This window comes from Chaetodon trifascialis, chromosome 10 (genome assembly GCF_039877785.1).
Source record: "Chaetodon trifascialis isolate fChaTrf1 chromosome 10, fChaTrf1.hap1, whole genome shotgun sequence".
NCBI classification, from domain to species: Eukaryota; Metazoa; Chordata; class Actinopteri; order Chaetodontiformes; family Chaetodontidae; genus Chaetodon; species Chaetodon trifascialis.
The window spans coordinates 10020467-10039532 of record NC_092065.1 but is presented as its reverse complement, the minus strand read 5'-3'; the positions used below and the strand labels follow the sequence as shown (position 1 = coordinate 10039532).

General features: G+C 41.9%; 1 protein-coding gene across 4 annotated transcripts in view; it reads left to right on the top strand.

Annotated features, from left to right (window-relative positions):
- The window catches only part of ano3 (anoctamin 3), a 34367-nt gene extending 24461 nt beyond the window's left edge, over positions 1–9906 (top strand). For all 4 annotated transcript variants that reach the window (XM_070971722.1, XM_070971721.1, XM_070971720.1 and 1 more), the window contains exons 14-25: positions 1685–1767; positions 1918–2058; positions 2424–2588; positions 2817–2853; positions 2975–3086; positions 3390–3447; positions 3723–3820; positions 4112–4275; positions 4414–4566; positions 5463–5613; positions 5699–5885; positions 6375–9906. In XM_070971722.1, the coding sequence (XP_070827823.1) occupies positions 1685–1767; positions 1918–2058; positions 2424–2588; positions 2817–2853; positions 2975–3086; positions 3390–3447; positions 3723–3820; positions 4112–4275; positions 4414–4566; positions 5463–5613; positions 5699–5885; positions 6375–6557 (1532 nt within the window). In that variant the 3' untranslated portion in view covers positions 6558–9906. The remainder of the gene's footprint in view (positions 1–1684; positions 1768–1917; positions 2059–2423; positions 2589–2816; positions 2854–2974; positions 3087–3389; positions 3448–3722; positions 3821–4111; positions 4276–4413; positions 4567–5462; positions 5614–5698; positions 5886–6374) is intronic.
- The last annotated feature ends 9160 nt before the right edge of the window (positions 9907–19066 follow it).

The following is a 19066-nucleotide window of genomic DNA, read 5'->3' as shown; positions in this document are numbered from 1 at the left end:
TAGTCGGATAATTAAACATTTCTCCAGAGGAGGCTGTATCAGTCATATTGGTATATTGCAGCTACGGTTCCCACAGCTATAATATGTTTTGTAATGTACAGTGTGAGTGTTACTGTGCAGCACTCTGCTCAGATCCATATATCTGCCAGCGTGGTGAATAATCACCTGTGCCCGGAGGGAACACTTGGCACATTGTGTTCTGAGTTTTGGCTAAATGAAGGCCAAGGAGAGCTGGAGAGCCGAGGGAGGTCCAGCCAGCCTCGCAGACTGAGGTCTGTACCTCCGAATCCTCCATGACGGCTTTTGGCAATGTGGACCAAAGCAGCAGTACTGCGCCACTGAGCGAATGCTCTCCAGCTCTGCTGTGTGTGAGAGTGCATGTGCGAGATAGAGATGAAAAATTGGTTGGCCCAAGGGACCGAATGTAGGCATCTGAGAAGGCTGCTTTTCTCTCTCTTTAAACAAAAGTGGGTCAAGCTATATTAAACTTCAGCATCTATAACAGCACCGAAAGTTGTTCTGACTGAGGATTCACATTCTGGTGCTTTTTAAGGCCACAATCCCTTTGTGTCCCAAATTTATCTTCATCACTGCAATCATTTTGCTTTACTTTAAATGCATGTTAAAAATAGTGCATGGGGCTGCAACTAACCATTATTGTCGAGTAACTGCTGTTATTTTTTTTTTTCAAAATAGTAAAAGATATTCATCACAAAGCCCAAAATAATATGACGGTATTACTATGTTTTGTCTGAGCAACAGACTAAAACCTTAAAATATTCAGTTTACTGAGAATTGTTTGACTCAATTACTGAAATAGCTGATTTCTCTTCTGTTGATTGACTAATTGATGAATCAGTTAATAGTTGTTTCAGCTCCAAACACGTGCAATAAGTTGATGATGCACAAAGAAAAGCTGTGTTAAGGCTGCACAGGGCTGATCAAATACTCAGTTTTCGTGAGACATTCGTCCACCTGCTCCAAAAACACACGTATACAATGTTTATGTCTAATGAAAACGGACAAAAGGGCTGAATCAGTAGTTACAGCGTGCTGCCCATCATAGATCACAAATTATTGCAACGGTCTTTTCCACTCGTCTGTCACTGTATTTGCAGTAATGCTGTTGTGGCACATTTTTCCACATTTATTGAACCATGTAAGTGTGGATTCTGAAGCGTGCGTGCCATACAGCCTTTACAATGTCCTTTTTTCTGGTGTTATGTATCTGTAATGAATCAGCATATATGAAAAGTCTTGACAGAAAAGATTACGAGCACGAATTTCTGGTGTTGTGTGCAGCTCAAGTCACAATAGAGTCCGACACAAAGGAAACAATGCCTCCAGACTAAATTCTGCCCACAGAGAGCTTTACTTCTGAAGTCTTTCGACATAGAATGGATCTCGTCTGACAATGAAATGATTTGGGGGTGAAACATTGCACAAGGAAAGCCTGTTTGCTGTTGCCACATTTCCTTCACTTCACCACGGGAGTCTGGGAACTGATGGCTGTAATCAGTTTCCATAATGGGCCATGCATGCCACTGCAGCCTGTGTTTCACTCAGGATGTCTGACTATGATGTGGTGTTAATGGGCCTCTGCAGTCACATGCTTATCAATCATACTGTGTGCTGCATATCAAAGTTGATCAATAATGCGACTGATTCCTCATCCCCTCTGCAGCCACTGTATTCCTGGAGTTCTGGAAAAGGAGGAGGGCAGAACTGACTTATGACTGGGATCTCATTGATTGGGAGGAGGAAGAGGTACCTCAGCATCATCCCCAAATAGATCAGATATGGTTTGATTACCTCGTAGATTAAGTTCATGCTAAATGTGACATGAAAAGAAGGGTTGTTGCTTCATCAGGCAGAGACAGTTCAATAGTTCATGCTGGAATGTGTGTTGTGATTCAGGAGGAGCTGAGGCCTCAGTTTGAAGCCAAGTACTCCAGGATGGAGAGAGTCAACCCCATCTCTGGCAAGCCCGAGCCTTTCCAGCCCTTTTCAGACAAACTCAGCCGGCTCATGGTGTCTGTGTCCGGAATATTCTTCATGGTAAACCCTTTGATCTTTGAATAATCTGCTCTTTTGGGATTGAGTCTTAGAGTGGGATCACGTCATTTTGTGTCCCGCCTCATGGTGTAACATCGCCCCCTGCTGGACCAAACATGTAATGAAATATTGGACTTGGATTTTCTGATGGCCTAATTTCTCCCACATACTGATTATATTTGAATGATGGATGTTTTGTTTATCTGAACGTTTCATTGTTTCTTAATCAACAGGCTGTTCTTTCTATTCTGCATAGTTAAAACCTCTGGAATCTAACCTGCAGAGTTTATCTGTGCTTATCACACTTTTTTAACAAACATATCACCCCCTCCTCTATTCTTCCCTCTCTCCATCATCTCCCTGCTTAGATTTCCCTCGTCCTGACAGCCGTGTTTGCTGTGGTGGTTTTCCGTCTCATAGCGATGGAGAAGTTCGCTTCCCTCAACTGGTATTTTGTGAAGAAGAACTGGCAGTTTGCCACCTCTGGCACTGGTGTCTGCATCAACTTTATGATCATCATGTCTCTGAATGTGGTGGGTGTCATGACGGGCATCATCTGGCCCGTTTACATGTACTGCCCAGCGAATGTTTCATCAAACATTTATTCAGCGCAATGTTCCAGGAACTGTCACGTCCACAGCCAGAAAGACTTTTAGTTGTTGTTTTTCTGGCCGAGATTCCCCTTTGCCTCTCTTTCTCATGATCATTACCCTCCTCAACCTTTTCCCTGTTGATGCTTATGAGTACCATCATCTTTCCAGGTGTATGAAAAGGTGGCCTATCTGCTGACAAATTTAGGTGAGCGTAGTCCTCATACTGCATGCATTTATACCTTCATTATCTCTTGCATCCCAGATGGCTGGCAAGCATTTATTTTCTCCCTCGTCCACCCCACAACCCCCTGTTTCTCCCCACTCAGAGCACCCACGGACGGAGTCTGAGTGGGAGAACAGCTTTGCTCTGAAGATGTTCCTGTTCCAGTTTGTCAATTTGAACAGCTCCACATTTTACATCGCTTTCTTTCTCGGAAGGTAGGCCGGCTGCCATGAACTGTACAGTTCCTGTTTACAGTGAACTTAATGAGAGATTCTTTGAGATGTTTTCTTTTAAAATCCCAGGTCTTGACTGGCAAGTCTCCCATCCTTTCAGTCCATTTTGGACCTCATGTTTCCTCATTTGCAAAATACTTGCCCTGACTAGAAATGTAGCCAAGCTGTGAACTCTGTCTGACATAATAAGCACCTTTAAGTCTCTTTTTTTGTCCCTTCTCAGAGTTTATTAGTTTTCCTCTGATTGAATTTCGTGGCTAATGTTGCCAATCTCAATCTGTTCAGGTTTGCTGGCAGGCCTGGAAAATACAATAAACTCTTTAATCGATGGAGACTGGAGGAGGTGAGTGCAATTAGGCATCACCATAAGTGGGCTGATCATTGCCTTCTGTTTTAGGATATATTTAGAATTTTCATGTAATTCATCTTTGTAATGATCCATTTGTGTATGACTATGAGAACCATTAATCTCCTACATAATTACTGGGATTTAAAATTTTAATGATCAAAAGGCAGAATGGGATGAAGTGTGTCCCAGGATCTGCTCATGGCTTTGAATTATCGGGCATGAAATATAAATGTCACAGTTTTTTTTTGTTTTAAATGTATTATTCTCAGTGTCACCCGAGCGGCTGTTTGATTGATCTGTGCCTGCAAATGGGAGTCATCATGTTCTTCAAACAAATCTGGAACAACTTCATGGAGCTCGGTTATCCGTAAGTAATGTGTTATAATAATCAGGTGGTTCTTTCTGTTTGAACCGTTAGAAATGTCATTTTAATCCTCTGAGCTGTAATTTCAAGTGATTGGCATTTTACAAACCTTGTGTTATATTATGGTCCCTTTTTTTGTCCTTTGGTTCATTAGCATATGAAAAGGATTTTCTCCTGCAAAAACACATAAAATCCTCTTGTGTGGGGCTTAGTAAAATGGTTCCTGCAGTGCTCAGCGCATTGTCAGAAATAATTGCTTTGAGTTGACAAGTTAGCTACTTGCTACATTTTCAGTTTGCTGCAGAACTGGTGGTCTCGTAGGAAGATGAAGAAAGGAGGTGGTGGAGGTGGTGGAGGGCAGAATGTAGAGAATAAAGCCCAGCTTCCACAGTGGGACAAAGACTGGAATCTGCAGCCAATGAATGCCCATGGACTGGTGGACGAATACCTTGAAATGGGTAAATCATTATACCCTTTGAAGTGTTATATTTGTCTGAGGACAGAAGGAAGAAAAAATAAAAATTACAGCTATTGACACTGCCAGAGTTGAGACGGGCATCCTCTGAAGTTCATCCAAACGGTTCTTTCCTCTGCAGTTCTGCAGTTTGGCTTCACCACCATCTTTGTAGCAGCGTTCCCGCTGGCTCCTCTCCTGGCGCTGCTCAACAACATCATTGAGATTCGCCTTGACGCCTACAAGTTTGTCACTCAGTGGAGGAGACCCATGCCTGCCCGAGCCACAGACATAGGTCAGTGCGATCTGTGACTGCCCCCACACCTCCTCTGCGTCTCTCACGCAGTGTCTGTTTTATTTGTAGATCAGAGCTGCTTTTTCCGACACTGAAATGTTGTGGAGAACAAACGTTTTCCACCCTATGGAGATAGATATGTTCCCATATCCTCTGTTTCTGCACCGCCATATGCTGCATCTCCCCTCCCACCAGCCCACCTCCGCATATGACTACAAACACCACCCTCCAACTGCCTTATAATATATGACCAAATGCTTCTTGTGGCATGTTGCCCTGTAATTAAAGGAGGAATTCACCCAGACACATTTAGACAGCTGTAATGAACACATTATGTTTTAGTCACACAGAATCGAAGAGCAAAGCCTCTTTTTAAGTTTAAGCTGACTTTTAGCGATTATACAGAAACAAATCTGACGCAGAAAAGGCAGAGAAATGATCTTGCTCCACTGACCGTAAAGTGGCCTCTGTAGACTTTTTTTTGTAAAGCAGCCAAAAAAACATGCTGTTGTAATTATTTGGCTGCAGAGCTGTATATGTGAATATATAAACAATACGTCCTTGCACCATCTTGAGACTGTTGAAACTCACTCTGCTAGATTATTAATGGAAGAGAACATGAAGGAGACACTTTGTCGCAACATAATTCCTGGAATGTGCATAAATGTCACAAATGAGTGATTTCGTGACATAATCAAAGGGTAGAATTTTCCTTCTCAGTTGTCCGTCATTATCTTCTGCCTGACGCACTTATATGTTTCACCAGTAAAAGGCCCAGCACTGTTAGCCACACAGAACTTAAGTAATTATGTCTTGTAGACAAAGGACTGAAGATTTATAAATCATCTTTCTGAATACTCAAGTGTTTTTCTTTTCTCATCCGGTTTGACTTCCAGGCATCTGGCATGGGATTCTCGAAGGTATCGGCGTGCTGGCAGTCATCACCAACGCCTTCGTCATTGCCATCACCTCAGACTACATCCCCCGCTTTGTTTACGCCTTCAAATATGGCCCGTGTGTGGACAAGGGACACCACCACGAGAATGAGTAAGCGTTAAATGTGTAAGCTTTTAAAACGGATCCGGCAGAGTGGCTCGTGTTATGGTCTGATGGTGTCTCCCTTCGCCCTCAGGTGTTTACGAGGCTACATGAACAGCAGCCTGTCCGTGTTTGAAATGAAGGAGGCGAACAGCAGCCAGACCAAATACTGCAGGTACAGAGACTACCGAGCACCGCCCTGGAGCTCAGTGCCGTACGAATTCACCCTGCAGTTTTGGCACGTCTTGGCTGCCAGGCTGGCCTTCATCATCGTCTTTGAGGTGTGTCAGTGTTTCTTTTTTGTGTGTGTTTGCAAGCAAAGCAAGCAGCTATAACTAAATCCCCTTTATGTCCTTCTCAAGTCTGCTAAATGACAGAATTCTTTTTGTGGTTTCATAATTTCGTTCATTACTTCATGCGCTGTCATTGTTAAGTGAAAACGTCACAAGGCCAATTTAGGTGATTCTGCTGCTTTAATTGAATCTTGCTACTACAGTAGGTTTCAAAAAATTTCTCTCAAAACCCACAAAATAAATCCCAAATTACATGCTTCTTTTTCTCTCCTTGACAATTTCCCCTGACAATGCTGCCTTATGCAGAAAAACTGGCATGACATGCGTCTATAAAAGATAACGGGCACATAAACTTCTTTACTGTGGTGCACACAACGTTAACCTTTGCCTGCTTGTTGAATTATGCAACAAATACTGGCAACTGAAGTGTTTGAGTTCTGTGGAAGGTAACTCGTAAATGATTAATGCCTCCCTCAGCACCTGGTGTTTGGGATCAAGTCCTTCATAGCGTACCTCATTCCGGACATGCCGAAGGATCTCTGCGATCGAATGAGGAGGGAAAAGTACCTGATGCAGGAGATGATGTACGAAGCAGAACTGGAGCACCTCCAGAAGGAGAGAAAGAAGAACGGACGGCGTTATCACCACGAGTGGCCTTAGCTTCACCCCCACGTCTCCGCTACACGCCGCACAGCCCTCAACTCACAGGCACAAAACCTCCCCTGCCTGCTTATTTTAGCTTTGAGAGCCCAGCTTCACTTGGCTGATTCTGTACACCAAAGACACCCTCTTTAGTAACCAGATCCTCCCCGAAAACCTGTCTGGCTCCAGGCTCCGACCCGGGCCATTCCCTTGCCATCTGCTCCACGTCCAGTGTGAGCGCTGCCCTTGGTTCCTAGCTCCAGCCTCTTTCGCCCCACCATGATCCCTCACCTGGCTTCATCCGGCAGGTTGCCCTTGTCTGTGCGTGTCATGGCTTAACTGGAATAACCTGTGCAATTGTAATGTCTACTATGCAGATCAAGGGCTGCAGATCACCACTGTTCACTTTTGGCACCCATCCTGCAGTCTCTCTCTCTATGTGGCAGCTAGCACCCCCGCTTTGACGCTGCAGTTTGGTGCAGCTCGCAGCATGCCCGTGTTTTTCTCCCGTGAGCATCAGCGGAGCCGTCGCTCTGCTGGTCATGTGACAGACCTACTGTGGCACTTAGCGTTTCTTGTTGCAAAAGTGATTCTGGTGATGTGGCTACCAAATACAATGGACACTGTTCTTGCAAAGCGACTGTATATTTGCCCTTCAAGCATGCTGATTAATATTTGCGGCCATTTCGTTAAATGCAAAGAAAAAAAGAACAAAAATGAAAACAACAGCACTCATCGTGAAGGATGTTAACATCTATTCAGTACATTTGACAAAGAATTCTCTATGAAGTCATATAAAGTGCATGGTAATACTGTTTTGTACCTTTTGATAGACAAAGTCCCCGTCTTGATGCCTGGTTCACGTGTGTCTGTACTCAGTGTGAGCTGTTAATCTCCGTCTGTGCTACTGCTGAGCTTGACTGTCTCGAGTCGAGGAAATGTGAACTTAGTGCGATTTGATTGTGCCTACAGTTGTGCTCACTACAATTGTGTCACCAACATCACGTGTGCCTGTTTGTGCTGCACGTGCTTTTTTCAAGTGCAAGAAATCTTCTCTCTCCTCGCCCTGTTGTCTGATCTTCTGTAAACTCTCTGAACTCTCCTGTAAGGATTTGCTTTGGATGTGAGTCACACCACAGTACCTACTCGGGTCTCAGCTAATGGCTCTGAAACACGCCGACGGTATACGATGTAATGTGACTCTCATCATGAACAATGTATACACTCGCATGCAGGAGCCGCAGATCCGCTCTTGTGTTCTGCGCTCGCAGCCTGTTTTTCATTTGCTGCTGGAAGCCCTGAAGCGTGGTTGAAAGTTGGATCACTTAGACATACCTGTGGCTTGGATGTTCAGTTTGCAAAGAACATCCATCCACTGATTCTCACTTACAAAGTACATCAACATTTTCAATTCTAGCCCTTTGCTAAGCACATGGCCAGATGCGGTTTCTTTCTGACCTGTATTGATTTGAAACTGAAAAATTAGATTTTGTTAAATGGAGTCTTGACATTGCCTTGTGTTGTGGTGAGTTCTGATGTCATGGATTGGAGAACTCAGGAAAACAGGCAGCATGAGCGACACATCCATCTGTGTGGCTGAGTCAGAACTGTAAGCATTTCCTGTTTCATTCATGTCGAGATGGAGAGTCGTGGAGTGGAGTTAACGAGGGGTTTTGTATTTTCTTGGTGATGAGAGCTTTCACGGTGCAGAGAGCTTCAGTGCAGCTCATGTTGATCATATGATGGTAAATAAGATTTAGAGCCACATTATGCAGAGTAAACATGAAGGTTACACCAGTCTAACGGCTGAAGATAAAGAATATGGCTACCCTGAATGCATTGCACAACACTGATGAACAGATTTGTTATTTTAAGTGTACATTAGTTCACTTTGTTTATTCATTTACTTCGCTGTTCTGTGTATATACATGTTATGATGTATGTAACGGTTTTATACTTTTTATTTCGTGCTATGACTATGAATTCACCTGTTTTCCTCCTCCAGTTGACAAAGTAACGTCCACATTTCTCAGGTGTCCTCTGAATGTTTGCAGATGATCAACTTTTTATCATATTTTCTAAGATGCGGTCAAAGGTATCCTGCTTTTTTAGATATATATTTTTGCACTGCAGTGCATTTGCATGACTGTAATGCACACTCACAGTTGAAAGCATGTCTGATTTCTTTGCATAATCACAGTAAGTACTATATTAGAGCAGATCGGAAATCATGGAACATAACCACGCCATTCATAATGGGGACATATGATGCAGAATGTTGGTTAAGAGGTAATGATGCTTTCAGGTCGTAATCAAAATTCACAAGAGAGACATATTTGTTTTTAAATCATGTTCCAATACTTAGGAAACTAGTCCAGGTCTTCAGATTATCTTCCCTGCTATGTGAACATTGAGAATCTATGCATGTTGTTATCCTTGAGTGCTACATTTATTTTGAACAGATGCAGATGTAAACGTACTGGTACAGTCGTACTGTAGAGTATGCATGACCTAACACCTGCTCTGAGCAGAGCGACCTTCTGTAAAGTTGTCAGCAGCGTCTGAAACATATCACTTTTCCTGTGTTGATCATTTTTGGCGGTCCAGATGGAACATTATGTTTGTTGATGTGGCAGAATTTTATACTGGAAGAGTATTTTCTAAATAATAACTTGGACTCCAGAATGATTTGTATAATGTGGCCTGGATGGAATTTCATGGAGAATCTGATTAAACTAAATACGTGAATCCTCAGATTTGCTCTGTTTGAACACTCAGCTGGGAATAAGGATTACGTTTACCATCAAAGAGCTGAAGTGTTTCACTTATTGGGTATTTGAAATAAATGAAAAACTGCGTGACCTTATACGTTTGACTTGCCCTGCTACTAATCATGTCCAGATGGATCTTTTCCCTGCTGTTTTCTCCTCCCTAAGAGCATCGGTTCACCTTCTCACTAATACAAATGCTGCACAGTGGTGGAAAGGTGTTTCTCATGCCTTCTACTGTTGGCAATAGCACAATATGGGTATAGCATAATAAGTAATAATGGCATGACCTTGCACATCTCTGAAAACATAGCAGTCTAAAGGGGGATTAAGCCTTCTGTTCTCTGCTATGCCTCCTAATAGGATTGTGCTCAAGCAAGCAGTGTACTTGACATGGAAGCACAGTGACATTAGACCATAGATGCAACTGTACAATAGGATGGTATCAGTCGTGACATGAAGTGTATCAATAACATTGTTTACTTCCTTCCTGTTTACATGTAAAAACATGTTGAAATGTATAAAAATAATGTAACATAAAATAATTTGGATATCACTCTTTTCTGTAATAAATCATGGATTGTATCTTTTAAATCAAATCTCCTCTCTTTGTTTTTCTTACTGTCATGATATGAAATAGAGAAACGGCCTCTAGCTATCTAGAGTCATCAGGACTATTCGAGTTTTACTGAATCTGTTTATGGAACAAGCCAGAGCGGAGCGGAGCACAGAGACTGTTTTCTCTTTTTATCCCTGCTATTATCTCAAACCACAGATCTTCTTGCCAAAAAGCGGTCATATAGCATATTGTTAAAAAGATTGTTTCTTTCATAAACCCACTTTTTGAGCACTGTATGATTTTCCCACTATGTTATGACGTCATGACGGCCACTGCTGCACAGCCTTCGCTTCTAACTGCTTTTCCATTCATGCCATGTCAGTTAACACTGGACGTCATTTTATACAGTGAAATCTAAACACAGCCGAAGAAACACGCAAAGGTTTGGTGTGCTTTGCGCTCTGATGACAGATGTTTAATACTTATATTATTATTATCATGTCTCACTGTTGGATGCCCACACCAAGATATTTCCTTTCACCTCTTTGACCAACAGACGTCACATACTGGCATAAAAAGCTGTGGTTTCAGAGATGGATTTCTGCTTTTCTATCTTGTTGTGCTGCCATGCCGTAAAAGGGAAGAAGGAGAAAAAGAAGAAGAAGATGTTTTATATAATGGCGCTTGTCATGCCACCCCAGGACACCTTACATCATAAAAGGTCAGCATGCTGGGGATGCTGAAGAAGTATATCTGTCAGCAAAAAAAAGATGGAATTTAACAACCTAAAGTTGCAGAAAATAGAATAAAAACAATGCATCAGCTAAAACCTGCAGCGTCACATCAAGGTGTCACTTATTTTCCAACAGTGGTGGAAAAATCACTCAATGCTGTCTCTTGAAGTTAAAGTATCGACAGCAAAATGTACCCAGGTGTCAAAAGAAAAGTACTTGACCTGCAGAAAAAAGAGCCACTGTGACTGATATCATATATTACTTCTCTTTTTTGGTCACATTTGATCATTTCACCTCTTCGTGAGGAATTTGCAGGAGAAATTATTCTTTGACATGTCTTTTTTTGTAAAGGGTCACAAGCCAAAGAGCCTTTACTGGTTCACTCTTCAACAGTAGACTGTGTTTTACAATCTTAATGGTTGAATTTAAATACTAATAATGAGTAAACGTACTGTTTATTTCCACCTCTGCTCTCTTTTACTCCAAAGCAGTGATTGGCTGTTTGCCTTCTCAGCTGCACCTAATTGGATCCAACAGTCTGCTCTGGTGCAGCTACTAAAAGCAGTCATCTTAAATTTGTGTTCTGTTATTCGTATGACTGATAAATTAACAGATTAAGTCCATGTGGAGTTTCCATATGAACAAAATGAGTTTCTGTTATTCTTCAGTGTCACTCATCAAAACGTGTCATTGAGATCTAACAAATGTCTTGAATCCATGTCGCTTAAAACATCTGTAGAGCAGAGCCAGCATTGTTTACACTGCATGCTAACAGTCCTCCTCATTACTGCTTCTGCTGGCATGTAAACAAACTGATGATGAACAAACATAAACACCTGAAAATGTTGCTCCAGCTGCAAGTGGTCAAAAATTTCCACAGGGTACCTTTAATAATTTAACACAAAAAACTTACTGTTTGGAAAAAGGGAAGCAGCTGCATACTGTATCTGCTCCCTGTGAAAAGAAAGATGCTTTGGATCAACACAAAATGTATTCTCCAGCTCAGTGAACAGAAGCAGTGTTATTCGCAGAACAGTTTTCCAGAGTAGTAATAATATTCCTCATATATCAGTGTTAGCCACTCTCCATCTCGCACAGTCCGTAGACATTAGCTCTTGGTCTCTATCTGCAGGAGACAGATTGATACAGCACGTATTTACAGTGCAGGTTAGGAAGGTAATCAGAGGGCCCACTGAGACTGTACCATAAATCCAACAGCACTGAGATGTGAACAGGACAGGGAGCCAAGGATGACCAGCAGGGGACAAAAGAGTCACAGCACTGACATCCACAAATCATCAGACAGCTCAGCTGGCTGAGTGCAAGAAACCGCTTCCAACATCACAGAGGGGGACGTTCACTGCTCCAAAACCTGCATTGCATGTGATCTGTTATGACAAACATGCCTGAGAAAATATGCTGAGTGAAAATACTTTCCACTGATTTTGTTTAAAGAGCTCAGTTTTTTGTGCTGTGTGGCTCCAGGACTGGGCACAGGGGTCGGCTGGTGAGTCCAGACTAAAATATGGTTGTGCTCGGACATTCATGGTCCCTGGAGGCTGAACCCCGCTGACTTTGTCAATGCCCTTTTCCTCCTGAGGTTGACATTTGATGAGAAACATTTCGATGAAAAGTGGTTGGATTGTCATGAAATTTTAAGTGAGTTATAATAATTTTCTGTCTAATCCACGCATCAAAATGTCTCAAAACAACCAGATCTATGTTATATGTTTTGTTGAGTTGTGTGTACTTACATTAATCCAAATGTTTCCAACAATGTTCAATCATTTATTCAAGGTAAAGGTATGTTTGATTTGGTCACCTGTCAAGAAGGAAGGAAGGTGGAGAACATGAGTAAACATAACCATAAGTAAGTAAAACAAAACCTGAATAATACATTAACTCGTCCATGAGCAAGATTTCTGCCAGAGCCACATCAGATAGATTTTCATCTGCAATGGTGGTTGCTTAACAATACTTCATGACATCATCAAACTATTTGTTTTGTTATTGTTTTGACTGAGATTTGAAGTTTAGTGCTTATTATTGTCACTTAATGTTAGCATGCTGATGATGCCATTTAACCGTCCCATTTAAAAGCTCACAGAGACACTAGCATGGCCACAGACTTGTCAAGTCCTGTTAAGTTAATACATTTCAAAAAAATGCCTCCCTGCTCACAGGCTGTCACTGCATTTCTTATCAGTTCATTGGATCTGAGTCTTTACTGGCTCCTCATATTCAGAGCTGAGGTCCCTCTAAGATGAGTTTTCAGCATTTGAGCTGACAGCACACCTGGAAAAGCCTTGTTTAAAATCTGACACTTGTTACTTACATCATAAATTGTTGATGTGGGTAAATCTGGTTATTTTGAGATCAATGCACACCAAATAAAGACATTTTTGAGATTTTCAAGCAACAAGTAAATCTATCAAAATTCATTTTTATGTAACGCGTTTTGCACAGCAGCTGGTGAAGCTAACAGTGCAGCAGGCATGGTGGTAAGACGCCTGGCTGGGTGAAAGAGGGGTGAGATTCAGATAGGAGGCACGAGTAACAGCAGTGACAGATGAGTTGACCTGAGTAAAGCCTCCTGCACTGAGAAGCAGCAGCCTCAAATTACTTTGCAGAACTGGATGGATGATGGAACTGACACCTGCACAGAAGGTCAAGGCAAAAACCTGCCATCAAACCTGCTGCAGCACCAGGATTAACTGAGCAGAGTCAGTTTGAGTCACTCGACACAGACTAGTCACAGTGTGCTCATAAAACTGTAATAATCATCGCTTTTGTTATTTAGGAGTAATGGTGTACTTAATAGTATACTTGAGCTGCCATATGTTGGAAATTAATATTGCAGGAAAAATTAATCACTTGTGTGAGATATGAATGATTTATGCACATCTGTGCCTTTGTCAGCCATAATGATTTTAATTTTTGACCTCTGAGTTTACAGTGTCTCCTCCCAAGTATAACAAGGATGCAATCAGCGCCACTAATGTGTAGGCAGCTCCAGCGTAAACACCTGCAAGTCAATCCACCATCTTCTCCTCACGTGTTCAAAAACTGTGATACATTGCATCTTGCTCTTCTATGTTTGTGCTCTGCGGTGCGGGTTTATCTGTAAATAGCATCAAGCAGGTTTTGTGTTGACACAAATGTTTGTTAGTGCAGGTGCTGACACACCACAAAGTCCCGACAGGTCACTGTTGTCAGGCTAACAGCCACAGTGCCGGGTTGCTTGCTGAATAACATCCTCAGTTTAAATATACGAATGGTGCAGAAATCTGCTGAAAACTACAAACAGTCCTGAAATTCTGGAAACTTCCTTTGAAATTGAAAGACCAGCTGAGGCATGAGATAAACATCAGACTGCATAGTAGCACAAAACAGTCTGATGAACAGATGGGACATCAGAGTACCTGATGCATCAATGAGAAGTGATCCTCTTCAACTTAGAATAAGCACAGTTTTTCATAAAAAAAAAAAAAAGACAGTCCTGTATATATCTATAGTGAGTGAAGGAGCAGAGTCTAAGCCTGGTATGAGCTGCATCTCTGGATTATTGGCTGGCTGAAAACATAGTGTAGATGCTGTAGATGTAGATGCTTCCACGTGTTGTGTGTCAAAGTTGCGAGCAGAGGTTTCATTAGCATCGACACTGTTCCATTTAATAACATTATCAGGGGCATGATGACTTGAAACATCCACTCTCTTTTGGACTCTTGAATACACTCTATTTGCAATCTTCAGAGGGTTCATTTCCAGTGGATCCAATTTTAGTGCTCCCACTTTCCAGAAGGTTCGTGACCTTATTGCTTTTAAACAGCAGCGAGTGAGTGAGCTTGTGAAAGCGTCGTCATTCAGCTGTTTTTTGTACATGCAGAAAGAGAGAGACAAATTGCTCTGACTGTGATTATAATGCTACAGTAGGTGAACGATGGCCCAAAATGATATGTCTTGAGGCCGCGCTGCATTAAAGGTTTCTGACGGTGGAGAAATTACCTCCTCCGCTTCAATGGATTTTCTCCTGAGTGATTGCTGAACATCGGTGCTCTTTACTTCTGAACCATAGAACCAGTCTATTTCTGCCTTAGCAGATTCCCCCATTTCAAATTCACTGACTTATCACATCTCAAAATTTTACCCATCTTCACCAAATATAACACAGCATATATTGGAATGAGCATTGAAAAAGGGAATCATTGCGTTGTTGCTTTTTTAAAATAAATTCTATGGTATTTTTCTGTGTGTGGCTGCTAAACAGATACATTGACTAAAGTGGCACATCTCTTGAATATGTTCTATAATTGCAGCACAATTTAAGAGCACATGGGCATGTCAGCATCATGCAGGCCTCCATATTTTTGCATTGTGCTCATAAGTGGCTCTTTTCAGCAACAGTTCTCCAAAAAATACAAAAATATTAATCATTCAACTGAAAAAAGAATGAGAGGATTGTGTAGAACAACAGTCGGAGGTGGAGGTCTTAAATTCCACTCAGACCTTGTCACTGAAGAGCTGAAAAAAGAAACCTTTCCTCACTGCTGATTAATGACTGAAAACTCAAAACTGAAAAGAATGATCAAATCTAAATCATGTTTTTTATGCTGTGATGAGCATGAGGTCATTAAGATTCACTGTGAGACTGTGAATCAGCTGCCTGCCGCTGCAGCCTCCCACACAGCCTGCAGGCTGCACTGAGAGGAAACCCATCATCATCATCTGAAAGGCATCTGTCCAAACTGCAGCCTTCAGCCCTCCGTACGCACACACTCACACACACACATCATACAGAAAAGGATCAACATCTCTCCCAGCTCCACTAAATTATATTTGATCTTGCATCTGTTGCTACATCTGCTTTCAGGCAGCTTTGCCCTGCAGTACCCCGCTCTGCTTTGGAGCGCTGGTCAGTTTACTCTATCAGTGTTTATGTTGAGTGACGCTGTATTTATTCAGGTGTTTGCTCAAGAGGAAACCGAGACAGCCTGCATGCTGGGAAGCCTCAAGCTGTCTTTGGTTGTATCCTTCATTTAACAGTGTGCTCAGCAGTACAACAGCGGTTTTCCAAACAAATGCAAAGCTACACTCTGGTGAGCCAAAGTTAAAGTCGACGAGAAACACAAAACCTGTGCATTTACAAGTTTTCCCAAACATGGTCTTAAGTGCAATTGCAAAAGATTTCCACAACGTCTTACTGAATGTTATGACTGCACGACTGTGGTGCAACTGACCCAACTTCTCCAGATCTCTTGTGAGCTACTGTTGGGTCATGACTCAGACTTTAAAAATAAATGCAACAGAAGGAGCAAACTGTGTCAAATATGGAGTCCCAAAGATTTAAGGCAGTCATGGGGTTGCAACGGCTCAGCAAGCTTCTGGAAAGAGCTTAAGATTCTTAAGTTGAGCTCAGGAATTTGGTGAATTTTGCACAATTTCAATGCAAAATTGTACGAGATGGAATATGGCAGTCATGCCAACATATCTCACCAGCCTTCTGGTGGAGGGTCATTTGACCCTGCAGAGTATTTTAGCATCTTTCAGCTCATTGTTTTGGTTGTCTGACCAGCAATTTAATCAGCATCATTTCCAGCTACAGCAGGCAACTGTTTGCAATGGAAAAAGTGCTGAAAAAGTGACTTTAAGCTACCTGCTCAACATGACTGACAAAGTTAGCAACTAGCCGGTGAACACAGTGCAGCAATTAGCAGCTAAAGGCTAAATATTTCCCTGAGGAGTTAGCAGAGACCAAGCTGAAAGGAATATTGCACTAACATTCTCCAGGTGAACATAAACAGGTCTTCAATGAATCCTAATGCTGCTCCACGTCTGCTGGATGTGTCAGCAACACATAATAAATCAATGCTTTGTTTACAGCTTGTTCCCCCAAGAGGCCAGAACAAATCAATTATTACTGTTTTAAATGCAGCTCAGAGTGTACAAAGGGCTTGAATAGTGTTCACACAGGTTTCACTTAATTGTATTATTTTCAGGTAGTTATGAAAAGCCACCTAGGAGCCAAACTACAATGACGCAGTAATTGTTTACTCCAAATAGATGCTGAAAAACACTGGAAATGGTGAATACTGGGCAGCTGAACCTGGACTGAGGCCATCACGACTGCTACGTCATCTCCACAGTGATCTGCACCTGATTAATCACTGAAGTACTTAACTCTCCTGTTATTTCAAAATCTATCATTATAGGCAGCTTCAGTGGCTCCATGAAATTGTTTACTGATTGATAGAACATCGCAACGGGATTAATTACACCTGTGCTGGTCTGTCTGCTCTGGAAAAGCTCCATTTCCTCTTGTCCAGCACATGTTCCTACATCAGTTCAACCTCCTCACACACCTGCTCCCAGTTCCCTCATCAGCTTCCTGTATATATATATCTGCACCTGACCTTTAGCTGTTGTTTCCTGACAGACTGTCTATTGTGCCTCTGAGCCAGTCCAACTTTAATGTTTAATGTCTGCCCTCCCGTTTTCCAGTTTTTGGACTTTTAGCTTCCTGCATGATCTCTTGGTTTTGTTTGCTGCTGCCTGTTACTGACCTGTGTCCTGCCTATTTGTTTGTTTTTGTCCTATTGCTGCTGTCTGTGGAGTCTGCTCATGGCTCTTAATCCAGACTTGTTAGAAGGAAAAAACATACACAACAACTCCAGTACAAATAATATTAAACACTACCAACTTGAATATAATATTTGATTTTCCATTCTGGGGCTGCACAGTGGCGCAGCAGGTATTGCGTGTACCTCACAGCAAGAAGGTTGCCGGTTCGATCCCCGGGTCGGTGAAGTTTGCATGTTCTTCCCGTGCATGCGTGGGTTCTCTCCGGGTTCTACTCCGGCTTCCTCCCACAGACCAAAAAACATGCTCATTAGGTTAACTGATGACTCTAAATTGTCCGTAGGTGTGAGTGTGAGTGTGAATGTTTGTTTGTCCTTGCATGTGGCCCTGCAATCGGCTGGCGACCGGCTCAGGGTGCACCCCGCCTCTCGCCCATTGTAGCTGGGATAGGCTCAAGCCCCCCGCAACCCCGAAAGGGATAGGCGGTATAGACAATGGATGGATTTTCCATTCTCTCATATTTAGTTTGATCAAATCAGATCTTCCCCAAACCATCTGTTTATTCATACAGTCTCCTCCATGTTGAGTGACAACAAAAACACAAACAAGTATTCAACATATTATATGGAACATGAATTGGATCATAGGGAGGACTAAAACAGCCATTGCCAGCTCTGTGTTTACAGCTCGCCATATGTTTCCAGTTTGTGTGAGTTTGGCTGACATGCTGAGAGCCGTATTGGAGACCACCCTGTGATGATGTAATTACCCAAGACAGGATGTGCAGCAGAGGGGATCGTATAGCCGAGGGGACTCTCCCTCCGTGCAGTAATGTAATCACCTGACTGAAGTCATCAGAGTGAGCTCTAACTGCACTCTCACAGTCTGGGAGAGGGTGCATCGACTAAAAAGAGGCACATCCTGGTGAAATTCACTACATTTATTGTTCGAAGTTGCACATATGAAAACATATTCCTCCAGCTCCCCTGTGCCACAAAGAAACAACAGGCTCTTTGTTTGTTTCTTTCAAGATTTGTTAGAAACTAAAATGTCATTTGATTTTTTTACAATTAAATTTGGTACTATAATGTGTTTAAGCATTCTTGAAATTTTGATTTTGTTTAAATATGAGGGATTTTCTGTTTTTATTTATTTAGTTGGTTGATTATAGTATTAAAGTCAGAGATACACAATTGAATCAGTTATGTAACAAAAATGAGGCTTGGACTGGGCTGCTGTGTGCTGTAGACGGGATTGCATTCAGACAGGCCTTGAATTTTTAAAAGCATTGGAAAATCTTGGCTCTGTTATGTAAAATATATAAGGTATATAACATTAAAAAAAATGTATAGGAAATGTTCAAATGCCTATGGTGATCTTGAAAAACCTGCATCATGACTTTATTTATTTATGAAGGCAAGCTGTGGAGTGTTTTTCAGTCGTGGCGCTGCCCTCAACCCTTTCCCTGCATGCTTTAGATGTTTCCCTGCTCCAACACACCTGATTCAAATGAATGCGTTGTTATCAGGCTTCTGCAGAACCTCATGACGAGCTGACCTGAGCCAGGAGTGAAAAACACTGGACAGAAATCTGTCTTGTTTGTGTACACTGACATAGGTTAAGCTTTTAAAGAAGAACTGAGAAATAGAAACTGAAGAAAAACACAGAAAATGATTATATGCATATAATACAAAATTAACTCTTCATATCACATAAGAAGACATTAAAAAAAACATGACCAAAGTTAATGGTGATTCCTAATGCTTTAAAATGCGCAATGAAATGGGACTGAATGAGGAAGACTCAAAGACTCTTGTTAGTATTTATGACCCAAATTTATCAATTTGTCTTGTGCATCCTTCACAACCTCTATATTATCTATATTTCTGC